Raw genomic sequence first — 27,720 nt, forward strand, 5'->3', positions numbered from 1 at the left:
ACAAAGTTTTGCTATGTCATTAAACACCAGAAACAATCAAAGGATGAAATGGGTGGGGGTTGGGAGTCAACAAAGCATCTACCACCCAGATTTTGTTTTGAGGATGAAATGAGAGGTGCCCATAAAGAACTGGCTGCAGTGCGTGACACACACTAAGCATATGCTGTTGCCAACTATGCATTAATTCTTACAATTTGAGTGTGGATATTACGCGGTAAGGGCCTGGACTGTTTTATCTCGGAATTCCTCTCCAAACCTGAGAGTTTGCCACTGCTGAGGAATGAGTGTTGAGCCTCTGAAGGTTCTGCTGGTGCCATTAACCCTACAAGAATTATCTGGAATAGCTGCCAGAAGCGGTGCCCAGTCCTGCAGTCCGTCTTCCCAGACAGTGACTCAGGAATTCGTGTCTGTGTCCTGGTGGAATCTGGGGTGACGTTGGATGGGACCAGAGGGCGACCTCCGGGCCACTTTGCACCGTCCAGCGCTATGACCTGCGATTAATGAAATGATGGCATAGCTGCTTTCATCTTTGATTATGTTTGTTATTTGGGTGTCAGGAGCTTCTGGGGATAATTTTTCTGCAAGGTCTACTTATGGTTTACTTCTGACACATTAATTTTTCCGTCTAGCTGAGGACAAAGGTAATGGCGACTTGTTGCTGTAATGCTTAAAGAAAATGACTGCCTGTATGCACCCTATGTCCCTGGCTGCAGGGTGAGCACAGGAGGAAGGCTCCCTCTTTCTTCCTGGAGGGTGGGCTTTCAGGAGGGTCCCATCTGGTCTGGGCAAGACATGGTGGAGAGCAGTGGTGGGGTCCCACCACCATCTCCAACTGTGTGACCTTGGGCAGGTGACTGGGTGCCTCGGGGCTGCTGTGACATTAAAGGGCTGTGTGCAGGGACAATGCAGTGTGAGTCCTGGCAAGCAGAGCATCCTCAATAAAAGTAGTTTGCAATTTTGGTTATTACCATTAATAAAACATTCAGAAGGCACCATCACTCCCAATGCTTATGGAATCCTGAGAAATCGCCCAGTCCATAGCTCATTTTACAGAAGGGGAAAGTGAAGCCCAGCAGGGGAGGTGACTGGCTCAAGGCCAGGGGGTGCGTAGGGCAGAGACTACTCAAGGATCCAGGTCTCCCAACCTCTCTGCATGAATTTTCCTCCCTGTAATCCTGGTCAGTCGGCTCATTTATCCCACAAACAGTTGTTGAGAGCCTGCCCTGTGTTGGCTGGACACAGGGCACGGCCACCCTACCCTCTTGACAGTCTGCTGTGGAGACGAGCAATCAGCTACCTGCAGAGAAAGAAGAAAATGAAGCCGCTGTCCAGGCGTGGCCTTCGCACTGCTGCTCTGGGCGGGGTCTTGTGAAAGCCTCTCGGTGTAGATACTACTGTCCCCACTTTTCAGATGAAGAAATGGAGACCTCAGGAGGCAAAACCTCTCACTGAAGATTAGACAGCTAGGAAGTGGCAGTACTGGGACCCAGACCAGCCCATCCGACCCCCAGTCACTCCTCCACACAGCCACCTGCCATGCATGGGAACTGCCCAGGCTTGATCTCCCATAGTGGGGTCCTCTGAGGCCCCAGTCCCAGCCAGGAGAGACCCTGCCGTTATCTGGGGGGAGTGTGTGGCAGCAGACAGGGAGCCAGGCTGCAAGCTGCCCTCAGAATGGAGAGAAGACTGAGATTCCTGTGATGAACCACCCTGGAGCTGGGGCGGCCTCACAGATGACTCCTGTGGGGGACATTCCACTGCACAGATAGGAATCACTGAGCTAATTCTAGTCGAGATCTTTCAGCTTCATTTCCTACTAACGATTCCAAACAGAAAGCTTGTATACTTACACATTTAGAATTACACTCTAAGACAGAAACATCTATTCTAGGTGAGTAATATGAAAGAGATTTAAAAGTTGGGGGAGAGAAGGAATTGACAAGTGGTTGTCCTAGCCCAGCACACCAGTACCTTGAAATAGAATTACCAGCAAGGAAGCTGAGGAATTTTTGAGAGGACGAAATATATCTCATATTCAGTCTGGGATAATATCCCTGGCTGTCAACAATGATTTGGATTTAATTATATCATATACGCAAATATGCTCCGTAAGCTATAAAATAATACATAAATGTCAGATGTTAAGAAAGGGTGCAGTGTAGGAAAAGCAACGTGGATTTGAGAGGCAGATAGGTCTGGATCTAAATGCTGCCTCATCCACTTAGAGGGGCCCTCAGTGAACCCCTGGGCCTCTTGGGGTCTGTGTTCTTAAGTGTAAATGGGGAATGTTTGTAATAACGTGCTCTTCCAAACATTCCTCTGGGCACCAAAAGAGGAAATAGATGTTCTTGTAAATTAGCAAGGTATTAATCTTGCTTCCATCCATAAGCCCCAGAATAGGTGATGGGATTGTGGGAGGGGACCACCAGCACCGACATTAAGTCCTGTGTGCCAAGACCCCTCCCTGGGAGAGGAGAGGGGAGGACTTGGAGCCAGGAGGAGCCCACAGGCCCGCCCTCGCCTGGCTGATTGACAGAATGAGGCCTGCCAGGGACCTCATCCCAATATCCAAGTGGCAGTCTCAGTGAGAGCTGTGCATACGGCTACAATTGGAGTTTTCAAAGGCCACTTTCTCTTGCAACATCCATCAATCTGAATGAAGTTTTGAAAAATACCCAACAGCTTATCTTCAGACCTGGGAGGCTGGTGGGGGAAGCCTGTTTGCAGAGAACAGCGGCTCTGAGTGCCCCTTCTTGCTGACACCCAGCAGAGATGGATGAGGCATCCGTCATTCGCTGCAAAGCGGGTATTGTTTCTCCCTTCTTCTCTTCCTTCTAAATGACCCAAATTAACACAGCAACTTGGTCATTTCATCGGAGGCCCTCAAAACAGCAGCAAAGTAAGCCAATTGCAGGAATGGTCCTTGCGGTCTGCCACCTGCAGCTGTGTGACTTCCGCAAGTCTCTTAACGTAAAATGAGATCGATGTTAACACCTGCTTCGAAAGGTTTCCATGGGTTAAACAATGCATGTGAGGTCCTTAGTCCAGAGCCTTGCCCATAAAGAGGGCTCAATAAATACTAACCGTTCTTGCTTACCTTCATTACAGTTACCGTAACAGGTCACTAAAGCAGTGTTGCTGAAGGGATAAGCTTCCCAGGGGGCTAGTGGAGGGGCCAGGAGGAAGGGGAGAATGCCATACTTCTCCTAAATAGCTCAGGTAATCTCAGAGGTTTGGGTAGAGGCAGAAAGTGTCCCCAAGTGCTGGGTGTGCCTCGGCAGACTGGAGCAGTGCGCACACCACCCCAACCCCAACTGTGACCGATGTTTTTGGGGATGTGGCCACTGAGTTTAAATGAGGTTGTGAGGGTGGAGCCCTGAGCCCACAGTACTAGTGTCCCTATAAGGAGAGACAGCGGAGAGCTTGCTGTCTCTGGGCCGTATGAAGACCAAGGGAGAAGGGGAGCCTCTGCAAGTCAGGAAGAGAGCTCTCACCAAACCAAACCCTGCAGGCAGCCTACCTACTCTTAGTCGTCTGACTTCCAAAACTGGGAGAAAATAACTTCCTATTGTTTAAGCCACCCAGGCTGTGGTCTTCATTTACAGCAGCCCACGCAGATGAAGATGGGAGAGTGGGACTTCAGAGGAGAACACTTGTTCTGCGTGTTCCCAAACACTCGATCGCCTGCAGCCGGGCTGGCCCAGCCCTAGGCCGTGCGAAGACCATGCTCCTAACTTCTTTCCTCTGCTGCTTCCTCCAGAGCCGGTAAAGCCATGGCCAAGGGGGCGCATTTGTTCCAAGGCTCCTGAGCGCCCATGGATGCAGAGTCCCCCGCACTCCAGTTACAGGTGCCGTTTCTGGGGCCTCATGACAATGGACAGACTCTCCAGGGAACGGGAACCAGAACCCGCATTTCTGGCAAGTTCCCCAGATTATTTATGCATAAAATGTTTGAAAACCATGGGCCTTGAGGGGAAGGCCAGCCCCCCAGCCTGGTGTTCGAGGCCCTCCTTAACAGTTCCTGACTCGCCCTCATAGCCACAGCCAACCCATGGGCGGCCTGTGGATCCATCGGCAGCACCCTCAGGCTCTGTCCAGATCTCATCACCCCTCCCTGTCTCCACTGCCACCCTGGTCCAGGCCACCATCCGCCCTTGCTTGGACTAGTGCAGTAGCCTGATGGATCTCCTTGCTTTCTATCACATGCGCCCCTACTACTGGTCTCCATGCAGCAGCCACACTGATCTTGCCACTGCAAAACTCCCCAGTGTCCTCCCATCTTCCTTAGCCTGGAATCCAAAGTCTGAGCATGGTCTATAGAACCCTCTGCAGCCCAAACCTTTAGAACCTGCTAGAACCTTTCCAATCTAATCTTCCTCAGTATAGACAGAGAAGGCCAGGGCCTTGGAGAGGGCAACGGAGCTCTGCCCCACTTAGTGGTCAAGTGACACTGCTGGAAGAAACCAGGGATGGGCAGTCGCTCAGAAACCAAAAGAGGACTTAATGCAAAGTTGGAAAAATTCCATGGTTTTTTGCTCCACCATTTGTCTTTTAAAAATAGAGTCTCCTCTCAATCAGAGTCTCTTAAAATAAAGACATTATTAGCGCAGTCTAGCTTTCACAGTTTGAGAGCAGGTCCTTTTGCAAATAAGCCACTTTTTGCAGATGGGCTTTCGGTGGAGTACGTACAGATTGCATTCAGCAGCAGCAGGAGGAAGTGACGTGGCTCTCGAAGCGGGGCCCCTGGACCAGCAGCCTCATCACCAACTGGGAACATGGTGAAAGTGCAAATTCTCAGACCTTCAGATTTGGGAACCCTGGGTGGGTGGAGCCCAAAGCCTGTTTTCACAAGCCACCCAGGAGACCCTGAAGACCTGACTCTGGGCTGGACCATCTTGGTCTGCACTTCATCCAAGAGAAGACTTTTCGCAGGTTGTCTTTCCCTTTGCTCCTTGGTTTACCTCAGTATCCTTAACTGTGAAATGGGAACAATGGCACCTTCATCTCACAGTTGTTAAAAGGTTCATCGTCCATCCAAGTGGATCACACTGATCTTTATCAGTGCCTCCTGTGTGCCAGTCTGTACTGGGAGCCGGGGACATAGAGGACTTCGGGACAATGCCCCAGCCTCCAGAAGCACAGAGGTCCCGGGAAGACAGCCTTGTATGTATGGATCTGGACCAATGCATGGCAAGAAACAAGAACCGCCACCGAAGAGCAATGAACTCCCCCCGGGGCCTGGGCCAGGGACCGCATCATAGAACCAGTTACCTCAGAGGCTGGATTTGGGGTATTTGTAGAATAATACATAATTTTTCAAAGTTTTCTCAATTATCTCATCATTTTTCTCAATTATCATTGAGTCTACATTACCTTATGCCAAAAATGCAGAAAAGCAGAAAGAAGGACTTTAAATACGCTAGAAACCTAGCACTACCACCCCAACCCTCGCTGTGCTGTAGATCACCTGGCAATCAGTACCCCTGCGCACACTGGGCTTTCCTCCGGAAGGAGTGTTTTGAAACACTTGAATGCCTCTTAAAACTTTTGTCAAATCGCTTTACAAAAGTCCAAGGCAATTTCACCATGACCTCACTGTTATTGGTATTTTGCATTTTTGTTAGTTTAATGGGTGAGCAATAACAGCCCGTGGCTTTAATGGCACTGGAGGTTTTCTGTCTCACTTGCTAATCTACAGGAGCTGCTTGTTCACATGTTTTGTCCACTGGAGGCCTCTTTAAGGTTTGAATATTTTTAACATGAAATTAATTACCAAAACCAGCCTTCCATTAAAACCAAAACCAAACAGATTCCTAGGGTTTTGTTGAAGAGAATAAATCAATCAGAAATAAAAACAGTGATGTGCCCAGTGCTTTTTGTCATATTTCCCCTAACACTGAAAAAAATGAAACTTCTCTCTGTGTTCAGCAGCAGGGAGTGTGGGGAAGTAACCTACAAGGTGAGTTCTGACAGAATATTATGCAACCATTAAAAATGTTATGAAGGCTGTCCAGCAGCATACATGGATGTTTATATCATTTTAGGCAAAACAAGTACAAAGTTCCGTGCATGTTGTTGTTATGACTAAGTGAAAACACATCATCTGTGGACAAAGAGGGGATGGAAGGTTGGCCCTTGGGTCCTAGGGGGGAACATGTGTGACCTTTACTATGCTTTCTGCTCAGAGTCTCACTGCATTTTTTTAAATTTTGTTATCATTGATCTACAATTACATGAAGAACATTATGTTTACTAGGATCCCCCCTTCACCAAGTCCCCCCCACAAACCTCATTACAGTCACTGTCCATCAGCGTAGTAAGATGCTGTAGAATCACTACTTGTCTTCTCTGTGTTGCACATCCCTCCCCGTGCCCCCCCCACATTATACATGCTAATCATAATGCCCCCTTTCTTCTTCCCCACCCTTATCCCTCCCTTCCCACCCATCCTCCCCAGTCCCTTTCCCTTTGTAACTGTTAGTCCATTCTTGGGTTCTGTGATTCTGCTGCTGATTTGTTCCTTCAGTTTTTCTTTGTTCTTATACTCCACGTATGAGTGAAATCATTTGGTATTTGTCTTTCTCTGCCTGGCTTATTTCACTGAGCATAATATCCTCTAGCTCCATCCATGTTGTTGCAAATGGTAGGATTTGTTTTCTTCTTATGGCTGAATAATATTCCATTGTGTGTATGTACCACATCTTCTTTATCCATTCATCTACTGATGGACACTTAGGTTGCTTCCATTTCTTGGCTACTGGAAATAGTGCTGCAATAAACATGGGGGTGCATCTGTCTTTTTCAAACTGGGCTGCTGCATTCTTAGGGTAAATTCCTAGGAGTGGAATTCCTGGGTCAAATGGTGAGTCTATTTTGAGCATTTTGAGGAACCTCCATACTGCTTTCCACAATGGTTGAACTAATTTACATTCCTGCATTTTATAATAAATAATAAGGAGGAGGCAGAAAGACCCAGAGAAAACAACCTTTCTGTGGAGGAGCTGGAAAGGCTGGAAACGCCAGCAGGTGGAGCTGCTCCTCCTTGGGGGCCTCCTCCAGCCTCCTCCAGCCTCCTCTTCCTCCTCCTGCCTGCCCCCCCTCAAGGCCTTAGAAAGGGAAAACTGACTGAAGCTCAGTGAATACTGGCCTGGGTCTGGCCACCACGGCCTGGGCTACCTTGAAGAGATGAGGACCAAGGACAATCTCTAGTCACCCTCAAACATGCAGCCCCTTCCAACGGCCACTGTGAGAGCCAGAGACCCATGTGCTCATGACGCGCAGCCTGGGGTGACCCCCTCCCCCAGTCCTCATTGGCCTTCAGACTCTGACAGACATGCGCAGTAAGGGTGAGCAGAGTGTGCGGGACCACAGTCCGCGTAGACAGCCCTGCCTGAGGAATGTTCCGTCTGCTTTTTTATTTTGGGGTAAGGGATGCGACTGGGTCAGGAGACCCGGGTCTGGTCCTGCTTCTGTCAGCTACTGGCTGGCAAACTTGAGGCCTATTCACTACTCCCCACTTCTGTAAAATGAAGATGCTAGACAAGGATTTCAGAATCAGGAGTGACAGTGGCTTTGCTGGTGTGAAGAGACAGGGGTCCCTAAGGTGAGTCCCTTCAGGTGAGGGAGGCCTGAGGGCAGGGCTCTGATCCGCCACCCACCTCACAAGATTGCAGTTGAAGAATAAAGCAAAACAAGCAAATAAACCCCACAAGTGTTCTAACACTATTTAAAAAGAAAAGAAAAAGAAATCCCGTGACTGGAAAATGTACTCAGGCTGTTAGTAGGTAGGTGTGGGGCACCACCACTTGGGGCACAGGTCGATTTGCCCCAACACCTTGGGGGGCTCCCAGCTCACTTCCTCTGACCTTCTGTCCCTCTCCAGAGGCCCTTTGCCCATCCTGTTCTGCTTCAGGCACCCCGGTTATCACGGGGCTCCATGCCCCACTTCCAGCCTTGCTCAGCCGAGCCCACTCCCAGCTCATCTCTGCTCATAAAGCCCCACCTATCCTTTGAGGCTGAACTCAAATACCCTCTTCCCCACATCTTTGATCCCCTCAATCCCTTAGACCCTCCCACCTGACTTCCTGTTTGTTGAAGATTCCACATGTTTCTATCAGAAAGAAGCCTGCCTGTCCTCTGTGATTATCTTCTTAACCCTCAGAGTGTTCTTGTTATGATGCTCAGATGGGGTTTCCAGGAATAAGGAGCAGAATCAGCAGTTCATGATGCCTGGGTTTAAACTGCAGTGTGAGTCTTGGGGGCAAGTTATTTCAGCTCTCTGGGCCTCAGTTTTCTCATCTGCACAATGGGAGTTTAGTGAGGATCAGAACACCTGGCACGTTATATCTGGCTCATGCAAGAGTCAGTAATGTCCATTTCCCTTCATTTCTTCTTCCATTTTCCCTTATAGATATATTTAAGCTTTTAAAAAATCCAAGTATATATGCAGAAAGCTTGCATTATATTTTCCTTCAAAGTAATACATGTACATAATTCTAAATTCAAATAGTAGCAAACATCCATAATTATTGACACTGCAGGTCCTCTTACCATGTTCTAGAATTTTCCATTGCGTGTTTTAAAATTGCATACATGTTTACTCTAGAAAATCAGGCAACATAGACAAGCAAAAAAGGAAACCAAGTATATAGCACATTCAATCCCATGTCTCATGTTAGAATGTCTTCTTTCAAATGACTCAGCCATGACTTTTTCCCCAAAAACGTCCTTGTATTTTTTTCTGCACATTACAACTCTGATCACAGTCTATCTTTAATTAAGGGAAGGAAACTAGTATTCGTGGAACAAAAATGTTCAATCCTTGCTTCTCGGCGTGTGCACCAGAGTGTTCCATAGGCACCTAACACCAGGAGCTTGTTAGGAAGGCAGTGTCTCAGGCCCCGTCCCTGAATCTGCATTCTGATGAGATCGTGGTGACGGGCATGCACATTAAAGCCGGGAAGGGTTGTGTAGACCAGAGCTACTCAAAGCTGCAGTTCACGAATGTCCTGGAGGAGAGGCTTGAGCCAGAATATAAGTATGTGCTGCTTGCTTTATAGAGAAAGACTTGCTACAAAATCCTGCCAGATGAACTAAACAATGTGATTGATGGGGAGGGTGATTCACATTCCGGCTCAGGCTTCTTATCTTGTCAGGGGCCAGGGAAACATAGTTACTGGACTTGGCACCTGTCTGCTGACCACACTTTGAGTAGCGCTGTTTAGATCACACAGTGGGGAAGCTGGGGGCTGGGACTGCGCTGAGCTTCTCTGGCTTTAGGTCCTGACCTCTTCCAGTGTGCATGTGTCTGACTCTGCCACAGACTGTGACACAAGGATACCCACATGCATGATGCACGCATATGCACACACATGTGGAGATCCCCAGCCCAGAGTCAGTGATTAGGAAATGTCTGTCTCTTGCTTTAGACTGCGGCCCCCATTTCCCTGCACCAGGACTCTGTTTACATTAAGAGGGTTTTACTCCAGGGTTGCTGTTCTCTTTATCAACTCTTCCTATCAGGGCCACACAGAGCAGGGAACTTGCAGAGCATCTGGAGTCAAGAGAAGCTGAGCAGAAAGCTTTGATGGACTTGGAGAGAGACAAAAACCCAACTTCTTTGCCCAATTTTTCCCACACAAAGAGCTCTCAGATCCCAGCGTCCATATATAATCCAATGTTTACAAAGTCCAGGCCAGGTTTCTGTCTGCAGTGACAGAAGCAGGTGAATGACGTGTCTGAGCTGGGAAGTGAGGCCACTGAAAGGTGTGGTGTGGATCAGCCTCCTCTAAAATACTGTGCGGCATTTGGTCCTGCCTAGTGTCACCTTCCCCAAGGAGCCCAGGAAATCCGTGAATTTGGATCACAGGGTTCATCTGGGAGACTCAGAACCTTCATGCAGCACCACTTAATGAAAAGAAGCGGGAGTCAGAGTGTGAATTTCCAGGCCACTATTCTCTGTCTGGGCTTGTGTGACCTCAGAGAAGTTACCCTCTGTGAAGCGGGGCATAATCACACTGACTTCAAAAAGGTGTTGTGTGGATTAGTGGCAATATCTGTAAAGTGCCTAATGCCACCTCATTCATTCATTCATTCATTCATTCACTCATATATTCAGCATGTCTATACTGAGCACCAGGAAAACAATGATGAGCAGGAGCTCACAGCCCAGCAGGGAAGATGGAGACTGTCAAAGAACCACCCAAATAAACACCGAACAAGCTGCTCTCCATGCTACAAAGAAAAGGCCAGGAAGCCTGTGCCAGGGGCCAGATCTAACCTGGGGGTCAGGGACGGTTTCGCTAAGCACGTGATTTCAAGCTCAGACCCCAAGATGAGCAGGAGTTTATGAGGCAAAGGGAAGAGCATTCCAGGTGCGTAGCGGGGGCTCTTACCGTGTTCCAGGGTACCATTTTGGGTAGAGAAAAGACTTCAAGTTTATTTTACTCATTGAGGTAAAATTTACGTACAGCAGAATGCCCAAATCTCAAGGTGTAATTTAATGAGTTTTGGCAAATGCACACACAGGTGTAACCAACACTTATCAAGGCATCAAGCATTGCCATCAGGCTGGGTTTGTCTTTAACAGCTTGGCCTTTTACTACAAAAGTTAAAGGCTGGAACATTTTATGAAGAATAAGGCTTCGGACTAGGTTTCAAACCCAGCTCCACCACTTTCTTTGCACACAGCTTTGCCCAGATATCTCCGCTTCTCTGAGACTCAGCTTCCTTCCTGAAACAGGGTTAATTAAACCTACTTCATAGGCCTGTTTAAGGGAATGAATCTGCAAATAGCTGTAAAGGCCCAGCTGGTGCCCAGTGCACGGCAAGCCCTCTGTGAGTTAGCCCGGTTGAGTTTCCAGAATGGAAATGGTGGGGGAGAAGAAGCCTACTGGCTGGAGTCAGGCCTTCCCGGGCAGCGTGCCGGGCAGCTTTGGCACCCACACCCCTAACCCTGCTCTCTTCGTCCATAGGGATGTGCCTGCAGGCCTTCATAGAGGCTTGCTTTTACCTGGCTCAGAGGAAGTTCAAGATGCTGCCACTGCACGAGCAGGTGGCCTCACTGATCGACCTGTGTGAACACCACCTGTCCGTGCTGGATGAAAGGCGTCTGATGTGCGGGCGGAGTGGCATGTCGGGGGGCCGGGCCCCTTACAGTGGCCCTCCCCAGGAGGCCACGCCCTCTGCCCCGCTGGCAGAGGGCAACCCTACCCCCTGCGCAAACAGTGCCCACAAGCTGCCCCATTCCAGACACACCCTGTCCTGAGAGCCACTCTGTTCTCCTGGCTGAAAAGCGAGCCCCTCGGGCCTGAGGAGAGCCCCCTGGGCTCCCTGCCTGTGGAGGAGGGGCAGGCTGCGGAGAATTCCCGCCAGAGATTCCTGCTCATCGACTCCATGTTCTGCTGACCTGAGCTTCAAAAGGCTGATTCTTGCCCATCTTCCTCCCAGTACCTCTTCGTGGTCCACCTGTTTGCAAGTCAGCGGAGGACATATGACATCCAAAACCTGACAGATGGCATCTCTGTTCTGGGCTCACAGGAAGCAACAAGTGGGGCAAAACTGTTGTGTTTGGGGCAGGGGAGACCAGCAATCCTGGGCCTGCGAGCTGCAGAGCGCGAAGCACAGACTGAAGCCGAGTTGATCTGGCAGGGCCGCTGAGAACGCTGTCTAGGGCCAAGCACATTGTGCACATTCCCTACCGCCTGTTCTGTGCACGTCAAGTGGAAATAGCAAGTGGGCATGCTTGACTCCCCCATCCCAGTCATGTGCTGCATGGGTGTAGTTAACAGATGAGCCTCATTTATTTCATTAGCTTGCCTGGTGCCACAATGTTTGGTTTGTTACTAATTAAGAAATAATTAACTAAGAAGGAAATAAGTAAGACTACCAGAGTCTCAGAGCTAGCAGGAGCCTCGAAGGTCACTTTGATTTTGTTTGACCTGGACCCCAAACCAGGAGTCCTCTGGTCTTGTGGTCTGTGCTTGGAGCCCTCGTGGTGGGGTGCTCACCCCATGGCCAGCAGGTTCACAACAGGCTCTGCCAGAGGGCCCCCATGGGCCCAGCATGGGCTGGGTGCCCTGGGTGGGAGGAGGGCTTCCCAGGGCAGGGGAGTCAGACCCAGGTGAAGATCAGGGCGAGCAGGCATGATGTCAGAAGTGCAGGTGTGAGACGTGGCGTGGGGAGAAGGGGACCCCGCACTCTCCCTTCCCAAGACCCTTCCCTGTCTCACCCATCTGTCCCCAAGCAGCCCCCCTCTGAAAGGGGATGCCTCAGAAGCCACCAAAGGTGGCATTTTGGAAAACCAAACCCTGCAGAGCCCACTCTGGGCTGTTTGGTGGCAGAAGATGTTGTAATGACTTTATTTTCCCAATTAAAAGGCCGGACAGGTGGCCTAAGGTGGGAGGGGCAGGGGAAACTGATGTGCATTGAGTGCCTCCTACACCAGGGACACCTTAGAGGTGTCATCAGCTTGATTCCCCGGTCTCCTCGGGCTGTTTGGTAACGCTGTCCCCAGTTTCAGGTGCGGGAAGAGAAGCCCGGGAGGGCACGTGGTCCCGGGCTGTCAGCTGATCCAGAGCCCCATCTCTTCTGGCCCCTGAGTGAGTGTGACTCCGGCTCCTGGTAGGGCCTCCCTGCGCCAGGGCAGCCTGGGGTCCCCAGGGCTCTGCTCACTCCGGCACAGTCCGGAGGCCTGGGCCAGGGTGGTCAGTGTTCCTAAGCAGTCTGCTGTGGGAAGGACTTGAAGACCCCATGCCCACTGTCTAGTCCTTGCTGTTACCAAGCAAAGGGATCTCGCAGGAAAGACAAGCGAGTATCTTAGCAAGCTCCTTAGCAGCTCGGAGCAACGGAGTCTTTTAAATAAAGCCCTAACCTTGCTTTCAGAAAGCATTCACTTGCCAGAATGAAGTAATTTTCAGGTCCAAGACAACCAAGCACGTTAAAGTTTTTTAGGAAAAAAAATATCTGTAGGTTGAATTCCAGACCCCTTGTTTGGGGTGGTATGAAAACGTAAGCTCTCGGGGTGAGGGGCACACTCTCCCAGCCGCTCGCAGTCCATCTGGAGGCACGTCCCTCTGCTGGCACTCCAGGGTCCCTGTCTAGAAGGAGGCCCCTGAGGCAGCCCTGCACCCCACCATACCCCATACCCTGCCCCCCATGGTGTCAGGGAAACGAGGCTGCCTTTCTACAGGAGCCCCCTTTTCCTCAATGCTCCCTTATCAGAGTTAGAGATGGGGGAGACTTCCACCACCTCCTTGGTGCTTAATGAGAAGTCCCACTGTGTTTACCCCCTTTGGTAATTGGCTGCTCATTTTGCAACATGTAATTGAAGTGATAGCAAAGCAGGATTTCCTCTTTCCTGGAAGACAGGAATGGATCCAGAGCCAGGAGCCTGGGCACAGAGATGCCCTGTGTGTTGCGGGGTTCCCCGTGCTTTGCCTGTGGGATCAGCCATTGCTGGAAGGGTGCTCGGGGTCCATCCCTGCCTCTCCTCCCCCCTCCCTCCTCCCCCTCCTGTTGATCCTGCCCAGTCCAGCCACCCCACCCCTGTCCCTGCATCCCTGGTGCTCCAGAGCAGGCTGGCTGACCAGTGGGAGGATCGGGCTCAGCCTGTCTGTACGGGGAGCATTGCTGGGCCGTTGGCTCCACCCCACCCTTTCCGCGGGGCCTGCCACCCCTTTTGGTGCCCTGGACAGCTTCCTTCCCCTCCCACCCTGGTCCCTTGCCTGCTCCCTCCTTCCAGCCTCCCAGTGAATGTGCTGGGCTCCTCCGCTCTTATTGCCAGATGGGCCCTGAACTAGGTGCTGATCCAGGTGCACGGGGTTCAAGGCCAGTGTCCTTTGCAAGTGCCACTCCTAGCAGGCCCCTCCCCACGTGCAGAGGCAGGGCCTCCTGGAGACAGGACCCTCCATGCCCCAAGCAAGCGCCCTCTTGTTTCTCGGCTGGGACTCTGTCCACCGTTCCCCGCTCCAACCCCATCATCTCTCGCCTGCACTTCATCAGCCTCCTGCCTCACCACCCCTCAGCCCATCCTGCACCCCTGTTGCTGGAAGGAGCCCGGAGAGCCAGAGAGCTGATCACATGGCCCCTATGTCCATCAGCCCTCATCTCCTCCCAGGTAAAGCCCAGACACCTTCACCCGACACTCATGGCCCCTCATGACCCAGCCCCTTCCTTCCTTCCACCCTAAGTCCACACCTGGTGCCCCCACCTCTAGGGGCGGCCTGACCCTCCCGTGATGCTGTGTTTCCATGGTTCCTCGAGTCTGTTGTCACCCGTCAGGAAAAGACTGTGCTGGTCCCCGCTCTGGCACCTGCTGTCCTGTCTGCCTGGATGGCCTCCTCCCTCCATCTGTGGGAACTTGCTCAGCTTTCAGGCTCCAGCTCAGGTGTCCCCACTGCAGTCCCCCAGACAGACGGAGCCATCCCCCCACTCCCTCCGTGTATCTGTAAGAACCTGGAAGTTCCTTCACCAGCATGCTTGCCCTGCGGCTTCTCGGCCTTCACTCCCTCCAAGCTGTGAGCTCCTTCAGGGTCAGGCAGGTGCTGGGTTCATGCCACCAGCAAGCACAGAGCAGGGCCCAGCAGGTGCTGTTTGAAAGAATACGCAAGTTAGCAGGTCCCATTGGCCCAGGATGCCGTTGAGAAGCATAGGTTTCTAAACTTTGCCAAGGTGAGTCTCTGAGCACCTCCATATCCCAGCTGGTTCGTCTGCTGTCCCATGACCCCAAGCAGGGAATGGCTCCTCTGGCCCTGGGCAGTCTCTCCGTGTACCTTTGTCCCGGCTCGAGTCTGGGCGGCGCCCCCTGTAGGCGCCCATCCGGGCCAGCCTTGGAGACCTTGGCCCTCCAGGCTGCACGGCCTCACTGCGGCTCCTCCCCTCAGGCGGAGTCCCGCCTGTCTCTGCAGTTCTGTGGCCGCCCGCATTTGTGTGGGGTTGCTTAGGTTAGAGCAGATAATCCCAAAGGGAATGCACCAGTTCGGGTGGCAGGACCAGCTGGGGAGGAGCCCAGACATTGGGAATGGTGTTCCATTTCTAGAACCAAGTCCCTTTGCCATGTGAATTTAACAACATCTGTTCAAGGTCTCAGTTTACAAAATGCTTTTCAAACAGCCCTCCCCTCTGACCCTCCCAGGAGCCCAGCGAAGGATGAGGGTTTGCACCACTCTCTTTACAGATGGGGACCTGGCGTCCAGGAGGCCAGGCAGCTTGCCCAGGGCCTTGTGGCCAGAGATGGGCAGAGTCAGGACTCCCAGTGAGGCATCTATGTTCTTCTCTTGGCACTGCAACCATGCTACATGGCACCTCTGCTCCCAGCAACCCCGTGGGGGCAGGGCCCAGTGCACGGATGTGGAAACCCACATCCCAGAGAGGCTGGCTGATTGCTCAGCTAGTACCTGGGAGCTCTGGGGGCCCAGTCTGGGCTTGTCCAACCTACTTTTCTCATGCAGAGCACCCAGGAGAGCTCTGCAAGCTACCAACACCTACGGGCTCTGGGTCCCTCAGCCATGCAAAGGGGGTGACTGACAGTCTTCTCACTGGATCCCTGGGAACACAGATTGAGAAATGGGAAGCAGGATATACATGGAAGTGTTTTGTAAACCAAAATGCTGCTCAAATACCGCATTATCTTCAGACTGGCTTCTGGTCTCCCTACAAAGTGTAAAGGGATGAAGGAAAAAGGTTCCTTGAATGTTGTAATCCATCAAGACAAATAAAGCCGCAAGACTCAGCCCCTCTCCCACCCTCCCTCCCCCTCATCCTCACCTGCCTGAAGTCGTTCAGAGGCTGAAAAATGGCCTCTGCTCTTCCTCCAACACCTGGAATTTGCCTTGTGATTGGGAGAGTATTACACCAAAATAGCTCAATTTTTGTTCCATTTCTTGATTAATGTCCTAAACTCCTTGGCCCTAAAATTGAGAATTGGGCTTGAAATGGTTGGCATTAGGCACCATCCCCTGAAGCTCGGAAGTGATGAAATCACCTGTCAGGGAGATGATATTCCCAGTAGCTGAGAGATCAGTCGTCTTCTCTCACCACAGCGTGTATCACCTTAAAATCCACCTCGCCCTGATTGATACTTCTGCCAATCTCCTATTCGGTGTGATGAAGGTAAGAGGAATTTTCCCATATGGCATATGAATTTCTCACACACAAAATAAGTCCAAATTTTTTTCTGTTCCCAGGGACAAAGGAGCTTTGCAGAACAGTCAACATATTCAATTACCTCCATCTCTAGTGACCAAAGTCCTGAATTTTCTATAACTAGAAAAGCCATACCACCTAATGCTTACACACACACACACACACACACACATAGCACCATTGAGCGTTGGTATAATATGGCAAAATTACTGATGTTTTCCTCATTACTGGTGATTTGCTCCTGAGTCTTATTTAGAAAACGGAGAAAAGGTCCCTTTGCAGCCCTGGGGTAACGCACTCACCAAGAGGCTCATGGGAAACATTTCCTCCCGCATGAAGGCCTTTGCTCGGATTCAGACCAGGACTCTAGTCTGGGGCCACGGGGCCACTGCCTACTCCTCACCACAGCCCCCCAGGCCCCTCACAGGCTGCAGGAGCAAGGCAGGCAGGGAGCTGGAGGTGGAAGCGCTGGTATTGTGCCCTCACAGCCTCCTCCATCAGAGCAGGAAAAGAAGGGCTGAGCATCCCAGAGGAGGCCCTGAGCGGCTGCAGAAAGATCCAGGCTTGCTTCCTCCTGTCTGTCGCTCTCTCACTACGTGACCATGGACCATCACCTCTCTGCCCTCTTCCTGGCCCATACAGGGTCATAAAGAAAGTAAAGGGCCTGTCATGAGTCTCAGCACCCAGGAAGTGTCTTAATAAATGTCTGTTATGGAAAGGTCCAGTCTCAAGTGCTGGAACAAGACAGATGCCAGAGAGCATGTCTGTCCACCTCGGCGTTCCTGACGCAGGAGGTCCCTCGTGCTCTAGCCCTCTTCCCTCTGTGCAGGGCTCTGCTGCTAGGCTGCAGCTCCTGCCTCTTAAAAGCCTTTAAAATTCTTTATTAAATTTTCATGGCGCATAAAGTCAAGGTTCTGTCACTTGGCCTCAGTTGTCTTGGTAACTTCGTAAAATGCAATAATAAAATGAAGCTGGGTGTTGCTAAACACAGGCTCATTGTATAAACGGCTGCAAAGTATTGACGAGTTCTTCTGGGTGATCATTTTCCAAGGCAAATCCACCAGAGTGGACAATGCTGCTTGATTTGGGGTCAGCTAGTAAGAAAGGGGCTCCTTTCATTTTTTTTCTTCCCTAATGGTTAATGTTTGCCTAGGAAGCTAAATACTGTCTTAAGGAAATTGTGAGATCCTGGGGGAGGTGGAGGAGAGAGGCTTGGAAAATTCCCCAACCCTTGATCTGCTGGGGACAGGCTCCCATAGAGAGGCAGTGATGTGTCCCTAGTTAGGCCACTGTCAGAGTGTCTGCAGCAGGGACACCTGCCCCGGGAGAGAGGGTGGTGGCTTCCAGCTTCATGTGCGGCAGCCACCATGGGTGACTCCAGGCCGAGCAGGTGTGCACAGCAGGCTACGCCCCACGGAGAGCCTCAAGGCACCCCCCTGAGAACTGAGCCACTGGAACTGCACAAAAGAGGCAATTCCCGTGCTATGGACACGCCTGGTGGCTCCATCCATGCCCCAGTGGCCTGAGCCCTCCTGGCACCACCTCGCCCCTGACCCCTCAGGAGAAGCCTATGTCTGCTCGGGTATTTCTAGACTCTGAACCACCCAGCAGAAAGGGAAAAGCAGGGGGCTGTGAGTTAGAGCGGCCTCGCTGCCCCTGGAAATCAGCAGCACCCAGTGGCACTGGGAGGAGTTCATCCCGCACAGCCCCGCCACAGCGACTGGGCCACTCAGCAGCCGTCACCCCAGTGACACCTTTGTTCTTTGAACCCCTCAGGTTCTCCATTTTCTGAAGCATTCAGATCATGCTTATACTCTGTGTCAACCCCTTGGTCCTCATCTCCCATGTCTGCAGGTCAAGGCTCTGCAGTGTGCTACAGCTGTCACCCCTGTCCCCACTGAAGAAAGCCAGGTTTGCCCGCGCAGCCATGCAGGGAGGCTGTCCAGCAGCCTGCGAGGTCACACCTGCCTCGGCCTCGGCAACTGTGCCAGGCATGTCTCGGGGGAGTGAGCAGGGGCCGTGGGGGCCACAGGGGCCTTCCCACACGGCTGCCTCCGCCAGGCACCCTGGCCATTCCGTGCTGCCAGGGCTCAGACCCCACCTCCATCTCTAACCCGAGGGCTCCAGCTTTATCTCTGATGTGTGATGGGCTTTGTTACAAGGCTTTATTCACAGTCCTGCATTCCAACCTGTCAACTTTACACATAAGGCAAGGGAAGCCCAGAGACCGGAAGGACCTTACCCCACATGCCCAGCAAGTTAGAGATGAAAGTTAATGCCTCTCCCTCCTTCAGAGGGAAGCTGAAGGGCAGAAGGCAGTGCCAGCCCAGGGAGCCTCCAGTTCAGGGGGGCTTAAACTGAGGTCTGCAGAGCAGGTCAGGCCGTAGCTGTTTTATATGTTGAGGTTGCGGGTGAGGAAAAAGCTCCAAATGCCGTCATCATCGCTCCAATATCCCACCTGTGACACAGCTGGGGCCCTGGGAGACGTCATTTGTTTGGTCACGACACCTGAGCCCAGCCGTGACTCCTGCCACTGCCCTAGCCACTTGGGCACCTGGAAGGCATGTGCATCAACCTTGGGCTGGTTCACCCCAGGGCCCAAGGGAGGTGCTTGGCACCCCCAGATTGGACTGCCTTCTCTCACTCACCATAGAATGGTTTGGGGGCCCCTCAAAGGTTGGTGCTGGGCTCCTTCTCACTGTACTCGCCAGACCTTTGCCATGGGATCCGCTGAAACAAACCGCCTCAGCAGCCCCTCACTGGTTGCTTAAATAGATCTGCTTTGAGCTCTTTCTGGAGCCAGCACTGTGGCCCCGGTCGGTCACTGGGTCTATCACTGGTTGTATTGGGGTGAAATACAGCCCAGACTTCTGCGGGTCAGAAATCTGCCGGTGTGGCCCAAAGAGGCCAGTTACAATCAGCCGCTAATACGAAGCCTCATGTTTTAGCTTTAAAAGTCCCATAAACATTGCTTTCTGCTCCATATTATGTCCATCATTTCACTGGAATAAGCTAGGCGAAGCTGAGACACAACTGACCCCCAGATCCTTGTGGTTTCGGGCATCGGAGGTCTATTTCTCTCTTGTACAAATCTGATGTGGGCCACGGGTTGGCTCTCCTCCAAGCAGGATCCAGGCTGGCTCTTTCCTCTCAACAACAGCTTCTCAGTCGCCTGCAGGGGGGAGGGAAGGTGGGAAGACTGCAGGGAGCACTGACCTCACTTCCGCCCATGTGTCCTTGGCCAGAACGTGGCCTCAGGCCCCCAGCCTAATCGCACAGGATGCAGGGAAGTGGTTCTCCTATACACCCACGTAGGAACACATGAAGTGGACCTGGTGAGCTCACAGTATCATCTTCGCCACAATTCACATTTGTTTAAATGTAAAAGTGTTTTCCTCCCCCTCAGTCTTCAAATGAAATTGCTGCTCTAAGAAAATGTCCAGTTTTCGCTGTTGAGAAAGGCACACATCTCAAGATGCTGGAACAAGACTGGGGCCAGGGAACACTTGTGTGCACCTTGACATCCCTGACATGGGGGGCCCCCAGAAGGCCGGGCAGGAGGCCCCTTGTATGCTCAAGCCCATTTTGTCTTGCAGCTGCACAGAGCACCCCCACCCATCACTTCCTTTCCATTTGAGACGCACAGCATGACGGAGGGCACATGGATTTCCTGACTCGGGGGCCATAGTGGTGCTGGGGATCTTGTACCAAGAAATCCCCTTCTAGGCTCTGTAGCCTGGATGCAGCAGGCTCCAAGTGCCTTGGGGAGCTTCCCTACCACATGGAAAACCAAGTCTAAAGCAGGTCACCGCTGAAGTGTCCCCTGGAGGCGGGTGGAGGCCAGCCAAGAACGGCCGAGGATCCCAGACAGACAGTCTGCTCTTCCCAGGCAGGAGCAGAGCATTCACTCAGTCAAGCCTAGAGAGAGGAGGGCCTGGCCAAGCCGGCTCCAGCTGCCCCTGCAAACAGGCCTGCTGGGGAGGTAGGCCCTGCACAAAACAGCCCAGGTGCCGTGAACCAGACGGCAGCAGGGCTCCTCTTGTAGCTGGTGGCAGTGGTGTGACATTTAGCACAGGGCCCTGGGTATGGGGAAACACAAACCACATCATCCGTGCACATTCACTGACCCCGTAGGATGGCCAGTCAGGCACGTCATGTGTGTTAGTTCATTTCATCTGAGAAACAGGGTCAGAAAATGACCTTTTACAGTTGAGGAAATGGAGGTTCAAAACTGAGATGAAGCGACTCCCCGGAGGTGGCACTGTTGGTAAATGTCAAAGCTGCTTCTGGCTGCCTGGCCTCATGGAGCTGGGCTGGGCTCCCCTCAAAGGGCTGCAGGTCCTGCCGAGGCTCAGCGGAGTCCTGCCCAGAGCCTGTGGAAGCGGAGGCTCTGGGGGAGGCCTTGAATTGCACCATGTCAGCAAACGTTTCTCTAATAAAATCCTTGAGGAAAGGCCGCATTGGCCCCTGCTTCCTGCAGGCTGCCCCCACGCAGGCTGGTTTACAGAGCAGGGTGGCCTTGGGAATTGCTCAGCTGGGCAGCAAACTGACAGTGGAGGGGGACAGAGAGGGGCCACATCCTGATCACTGAGGCAGCCTCCGTGTCTGGCCAAAATGTGCCAGGCAGTGTGCCTGGCGAAAACGGCTGTGACCGTGTGGGGGTCTGGCTGGGTCCCAGGCACTAGTCACCCCAGCCATTGTGGTGAGCCTGGTGGCATCATTCTGCCTTTACAGCCAAGGAGACCAAGGTTTGGGAAGCTCACGCCTTGCTTAAGGCCACAGGAGGCTGCCCTTCCCCAACCCCTGTGGCCAGCCGCGTAGAGGCCCTGAGGTGGCACAGCAGGGAGAGGGCACAAGCTGCCCACATGATTACAGGTCAGATATCCCGGGACTCCTGGAGCCACTGACGTGTGAGCACATGGTGTCAGGATGTCCCCAACGCCTGCCTTAAAGCCCTGGACCCCGATCCCCACAGCAGGGTCCAGAAACAATGCTCACATGCTGTGCGTGAGGTGGCACCTGGTGGGAAAGGAAGGGGCAAAAGCCTTGTTACAGCCAAGAGGGGCCTTTAGTGCCCGTCAGAGAGCCCTTTGCTTCTGGAAATGCTCATGCACATTTCACATTCTTTACTTGATAAAATATGGAAGAATATTATACATATCCCATAGGTTTCCTTGAAAAAAATAAAAGCTTTTAAAGAGTTTTGATTCTTATAAAATATCTGGAGATTTTACTTTCATGGAAATTCATTTTCCAAGGACGCTGGGTAAAATGAGACCTCACTGCATGGGAAACACACTCAACCATCTGGGCTCCTTGTTGTTACCATTTTTTAAAAATTTACAATGGAGATAGATATACACACATACAAATGTAAATGCACATATGGCATTAATGCATGTATGTATGGCTAAAACAAAAACAGCACAAGAAAATATACAATGACAAGTAATTTCCCTTCCACTCCTGCCCCCCCTCAATTCTCCAGTCTGTCCCCTTCGGCAGCTATTGTTTCGGGGTTTTGTGTGTCCTTTTAAAGACAGTCTGTGTTGTAAGAATTCATATGTATGTGTGTATACTCCTTTTCTGCTGTTTTATACTCTGACCTGTGCTGTGCTTTTTCAGCTAACATGGTTTCTTGGAGACTGACCCAAAGTAGGTACATGGAGGCCAGCCTCAGTTTTTTAATGGCATCATGGCATCCATTACATGATGCACTATAGTTACTTAGAATAGTTTACTTAACTAGTCCCCAAGTGATGCCTTTAGACTGTTTTCAGTTTTCTGTTCCTACATCAAGGGACTGTTCTTGTACACACATCTTTATTTACACATACAAGTGTATCCTAGAAGTTGAATTACTAGGTCAAAGGATACGTGCATTTTAAATTGCAATCAATCTTGCCAAATTGCCCTCCCAAGAGGCTGCACCAATTTTCGGTCCCACAAACAAATGTGTGAGAGGGTCAGACGCTGTGCCCTCCCCAACCGAGCACGCTGTCAAAGTGCTAACCTTTGGCAATTGGTGATGAAAGACAGGGCATCGTCTGATTGCAGATTTCACTTTGGTTTCTCGGATTAGGAATGAGGTTGAGACTTTTTTATGTGTTTAAAAGTCATTAGTATTTCCTTTTCTATGAACTGGCTTTTCATGTTCTTTGCCCATTTTTCTACTGGTCTTTTTCTTGTTGATTTATAGCATGTATTTGCAGATGAAAAGAATTAGCCTTTTGTCATATTTTTGCAAAATATGTGTTCTACATGGGCCATTTTTCGGCAGCCAGCTGTCTCTCTGCCTCCAACACGTTCTCCACCGGCTGCCAGAGTGGCCTTTCTGAAATGCCAATCTGATCATGTCAACCTCCTACCTAACCATATAATACAGCTTCCCGCCACCCAGATCCTGCTCAAACCCTTCCCTTGGTTGTGGGGGACCCCTCTTGGGGCCCACCTTTCCCCCGCCCCCGCCCACAGGGGCGCCTGGGCGCTGCCCAGGGGCAATGACACCCAAAGAGGAGTCTCAGAGGCGCCCCCTAGCGGTAAACATCCGGGAAAACCTGCTGGGCGGCTGCCTCTCTCCGGGAAACTTTATCTCAGGACCCACCCTATTTTTGCCATTCCCTTCGTGTATCTCTTTAACCCGCCTCAAGGTGACGCTCTCTGGGGCAGGGTTGTGCTCATTCATGTCTAGATCCCAGCCCCAGCCAGGGCCCCACTGTGAGGAGGTGCTCAGGAAATGTGTGCAGAATGAATGAATGAGGGCAGCCTTCTGAGAGGAAAACCAGTGAGTGTGGGAGGCAGGAGTGAAGACCCAAAACCTTCTCAGCTGAATGTAAAATTCTGAAGTTACCCAATAGGCTGTTCTTTTGTATAAATATCCACTAAACACTTTGCAAAATGCAAATTAAAAAAAAATGCAGCAGACCAGTTCTTCCCAGGTAATTATAGTCTGCCTCGTGAGTCGGCAGTGAAAGCCTTTTTATTTAGTAGGTCTGTTGCTCTTTTCAGAAAGTAAATTAAGGCCCTTTCAGGGAGCAGGTCCTCCTCCGTCTCCTAATTTGCCCAAAGGGCCTCACAGGAGGACTCGGGAGGCGCACACACCTCTGCCATCCAGACCCCAAGCCCCAGAGACCTGCTTCCTGCCCCATCCGGGCTGGGCCTCCCTGCTGATCCCTCCTGAGATGGGGAGTGTGCCCCCTGCTTTTCATCCCGGCAGCTGCCAGGCCTGGGCACCCAAAGAGTCTCCTGCTGCCCCACCCACCTCCCAGGTCTGCATCAGGCCTTCCTCTGCATCCTGGGGACACTTAGAAATGTAGTAGGGTAGTGGTCCTCCCAGCCGCCTGAGGAGCAAGGCCCTTGGCCTCCCCGCACCTCACATCTTGGGGGTCTGAGCTCTCCCAGCGCCTCTGCCTAGTGAACGCCCACTCAGCCAGCAGGGCCCAGGTCTCCCCTCTCCCCTTCCTCCTCCTGCCCTCAGTAACTGCTGAGCACTGTGCCAGCACCATGCCACGCCCTGGTGAGGTGGCGTGAGCAAAACCAGTGGCTGCCTTGCCCGTCTGCAACTGACGGTCAGAGGGATGACTGTGTACAGGGTCCCTGTGGGGAAGCGGGAGTGAGGAGGGTGGGGGTGGCGGGGGGCTGGCAGGAGAGCACCAGGCCCCAGGCAGCGTGGGCCACGTTGAAAATATCCCCCTTGCCATAGAGCATGGTCCGAGGACGATAGGACTGGTGGTGTGTTTTGAAAGATAACCAAGCTTAGAATTTGGAGGGTGGACTCCGGGTATGGATGGACATGGAGAGGCTGGCCAAGAGGGGATGACAGCCATAACCTGGTGCTGGCTCTGGATATAAAGGGCCCAGACTCAAAGAGGCTTGTCGGGGGCAAAGCCGATGGCACCTCTCATGGCAGTTATTATATTGACAAGTCACCTCCCCCCATGGGGGCAGCATCTTGTCCATCCTGTTGACAGCACATGGCTCAGTACAGAGTAGATGGAATGTTCTGGGAACGAATAAGTGAATGAATGAATGAAGGATGGATGGGAGGAAATAATGAATGAATGAATGCATTTAACAGATGGGGAAACTGACACTCTAAGTGGTGGGGTGGGGTGTCACCTGGGAGAGCTGGTGAGGACCCCGGGGTGGGGCACCTCTAATGACAGGCCCAGGAAGCAGGCCACTGGCTGCCTGCCCAGGCCCTGGGGCAGACTGAAAACCCCGTCTCCTCCCACTGCTCAGATACCCGCTTTCATGAGTTGTCATCTCCCCACACACCTCCAGGCGGGAACATGCACCGTCCCAGTAAATAAATCTGGGCCACTTTTCAGCATCGTTTAATGTCCCCAGGAAGGCTGGACCACGTGGCCTCCAGCGGCAGCGCATTAGCTGACAGGCTGAAGCATATCATATTGAATTCCACGGCCCGTGGAGCCCGCGAGACCCCGTGCTGCTCGGAAATCTGTGCTGATTTATTAGGACGCGATCCTGCTGCTTATTTCCTATAATGAACATGTTGCCCCCTCCTCTTGCCACGACCATTTTTCCAAACCTTCACCAGGGAAACAGGAGTGGGAGGATCCTGAACTCACTCCCTGCCCGCAGCTTTGAAATAAGAGGGGATGACAGGGAAGGGAGGCTGTGGGGGGCAGCTACAGGGTGTCGGGGGCTGAGCTTGGAGCTACTTGCAGAGAGATGGTCTCAAGGCATCAAGCCGTCCTCCTGCCCCTGCCTTCTGCCCTGCATCTCCCTGTTCCCTGTCCTTGCCCCTGCGTCCTGTGGCCCTGGCCCTCTACTGCAGCAAAACCTGTGGCCAGGCCAGCCAGCGACTCAGCCCTGCAGCCCCCTGCCCCCGGGCAACCACATGGCACATCTGCCCCTGCCGCACCGATGGGGAGCCCTCAGGCGTGGGCTTCCACTTTCAACAAGTGCCACACACACTGACCGCAGCGCTGCACAAACTAAAATGGGACCCATACGGTCACTAATGTAGGAGCAAAACCTGGACAGACACGGTCCCAGAAACTCCCATCCCAGTGTGTAAGTTACACCGACACATGTCACATCCCTCACGGCAAATACACCAGACACACATACACAACACACACATCTCACACATACTCATACACACGTGTAGTCACACACACACTTCCACGTGCATTATCTATTTCCAAGTGGCAGCTACACTTTTTATTATTGAAGTGTAATTGATATGCAATATCCTAAGTTTCAGGCATACATCGTGGTGATTTGATATTTTCATACATTATAAAATGGTCCCTGTGATGTCTAGTCACCATATGTCACCAAAGTTGTTACAATATTATTGACTATATTCCCTATGCTGTACACCACCATAAACATTTATTTCATTCCTACTTCTATTGCTCTGTGGTCAAGAAATACAGCCTTTCTTTTTTTGAACCTACTATGTGTCAAGAATTATATTAGGTGCTCAGTGTACAAAGTAGAATAGACTCACACCCCAGAACCTAATAACAAAGAAAACAAGTAAATCCACATTGACCATGTGATGCGACTCACGCTGCAGCAGAGGAATCCCAGCACCTGTATTTTCTTTACTACATCTTAAATACTTTCCTCTACCTATGTTGATCACTTTTTTGTTTCTATTATCTAAACACTGCTGGCAAAAAAAACACAAAAAACATATTTCATTGTTATACTCATTTGCTTCTCCTGAGTTATCAGTGTAGATAAGCATATTCTCACTTATTTCTTATCCATTTATATTCCTTCTTTACAACTTGCCATTTCATATCCTTTGCCTGTTTTTCTGCTGCGATAACGGTTTAATTCTTCAAATTTCCAGTTATTTGTCTTTTGCAATATTCCTGAATAATTAATTCTTCGAGCTGATGTTCTCAGATGGATCATGACTTTGACTTTGAAGCACACGGCGTTCTGTTTTTCTGCTCTTTGCAGTGACGTTCTTTACGGCCCCCCTTCTGTTTTCAGGTTGCTCCCGTGTCCCACACTCCTGGTGGTTGATGAACACTGTCTGAGTTACTTCAGCATTCATCCAGGACCTCGTGTGAGGCTTCGGTGGCCCCGACTGGCTGAGGCTTGATGTACCACGGGGAGCAGAGCCAGACCCACTGCAGCCTCTGGAGATGACGGTCTGAGAAGGAATCTCCCCGAGACCTCACACTCCAGGTCAGCACACTCATCCATTTCCTCCATTCAGTCCGTGCCCGCATCCCCCTCCCAAGAGGGGCAGTGGTCCCTCCTTCCCGTTGTTTCCTCTTCTCTGATCGGCCTGCCTGGGCTTCCTGCCTTGCCTACTGCAGGAGCCACAAGGGATGCTTGTTCAACTTTGGAGTCCATGGAATTGGAGGTATCAATGCAAACTCGTGATTTCTAAATCATGTGCATGTATGTTCATGTGTGTGCTTACATGTATGTTTATGTGTATGGATATATATATATATAGTGGGCATATGGATATATATACACACATTGATTTCCTAGCTCTGTCTGTTGAAAAGGTCAAAAAGAAAGGACATGCTAGTAGCTCTCAAATCTGTAAATCCACTCCCAGTGCTCCTCAGAGAAATGACTCATTCCATAGGTGGGGCAGGGTAGGTGCAAGGTGAGCCTCGGTCACCTTATGATGCCAGAAAGTAAGGAAATGTTTGAAAACAACATTGGGAGCATCACTAGCATATGGGCACCAGCTTGAAGGGGCTCCCTGTGGGCAAATCTGGGACTGTTTGAGCACCAAAACAATTGAGTAATGAATTATGAATCCCTAAGTATAGGACATTAGGAGTCCATACTGATAATAAGTAGATACACAAACACGTGGGGAAAAGGGAAGACCTTTGCTGACAGTAAAATTAGGAGAGTCAACGGGTAACCTGTAAGGGGTGCTAGAACTGGAAAACCATCTTTTTCAACCATCCCAGTAAAGACTGGATCTATCAAGGACCATTAGTGGCCGCTAAACCAAAGGGGATATTTTGATGAGGAGAAGGATATTTGCAAGATGTCTCCCTATAGATTGCTTATTAGTTGCAAGCAAGACAAAAAAAAAAAAATTACACAATGGAGAGATTGGACCACGCCTTGATCAGGTGATCAAAATTAACCAATTTTGTCACCAGTAAGGGACAGATGGGAATTGTGTGCCTTCCCATGCTAAGGACACAATATGCTCTCTGCTGTATTTTAGCCAAGAATTAATAACCAGTAACCAGCCACAAGGAAACATCACACAAATGCAAAATTATATTTCTATTAAAAAAAAAAGGAAGGGGGAATAGTTGGTTGTATTCTTTCAAAATGTCAATGCTATAAAAGCAAAGCCGTAGAAATATTTTAGATTTAAAGAGGCAAAGAGACATGACAACTAAATGCAATCTCTGACCCCAGACTGCATCCCATGCTGGAGGGGAAAAAAATATTATAAAAGGACATTATGGGTTCAACTGAGAAAATTGGAAGTTGAATGTTACTAGCGAAAAGTATGTGCCGATGTCAAATTGACTAAGGTTAACAACTGTACTGTGATTATGGAAGAGGCTATCTCCAATCTTAGTAAATATACATATTTAG

General features: G+C 51.0%; 1 protein-coding gene across 9 annotated transcripts in view; it reads left to right on the forward strand.

Moving 5' to 3' along the window:
• The window catches only part of TTLL11 (tubulin tyrosine ligase like 11), a 228,343-nt gene that overhangs the window by 199,682 nt on the left and 941 nt on the right, over positions 1-27,720 (forward strand). For 2 of the 9 annotated variants that reach the window (XR_012126450.1, XR_005062352.2), the window contains one exon: positions 26,122-26,319. Coding sequence is in view for 5 of the 9 variants with exons in the window: in XM_037022245.2 (XP_036878140.2) it covers positions 10,974-11,266 (293 nt within the window). In the remaining 4 variants the exon portion in view is untranslated. Of the gene's footprint in view, positions 1-10,117; positions 10,374-10,973; positions 17,254-26,121; positions 26,501-27,720 lie in introns of those variants that run through there. The other 7 variants (XR_012126449.1, XR_012126448.1, XM_037022245.2 and 4 more) reach the window with 7 other exon arrangements.

The sequence above is a fragment of the Manis javanica genome, chromosome 2 (genome assembly GCF_040802235.1).
Source record: "Manis javanica isolate MJ-LG chromosome 2, MJ_LKY, whole genome shotgun sequence".
Taxonomy (NCBI): domain Eukaryota; kingdom Metazoa; phylum Chordata; class Mammalia; order Pholidota; family Manidae; genus Manis; species Manis javanica.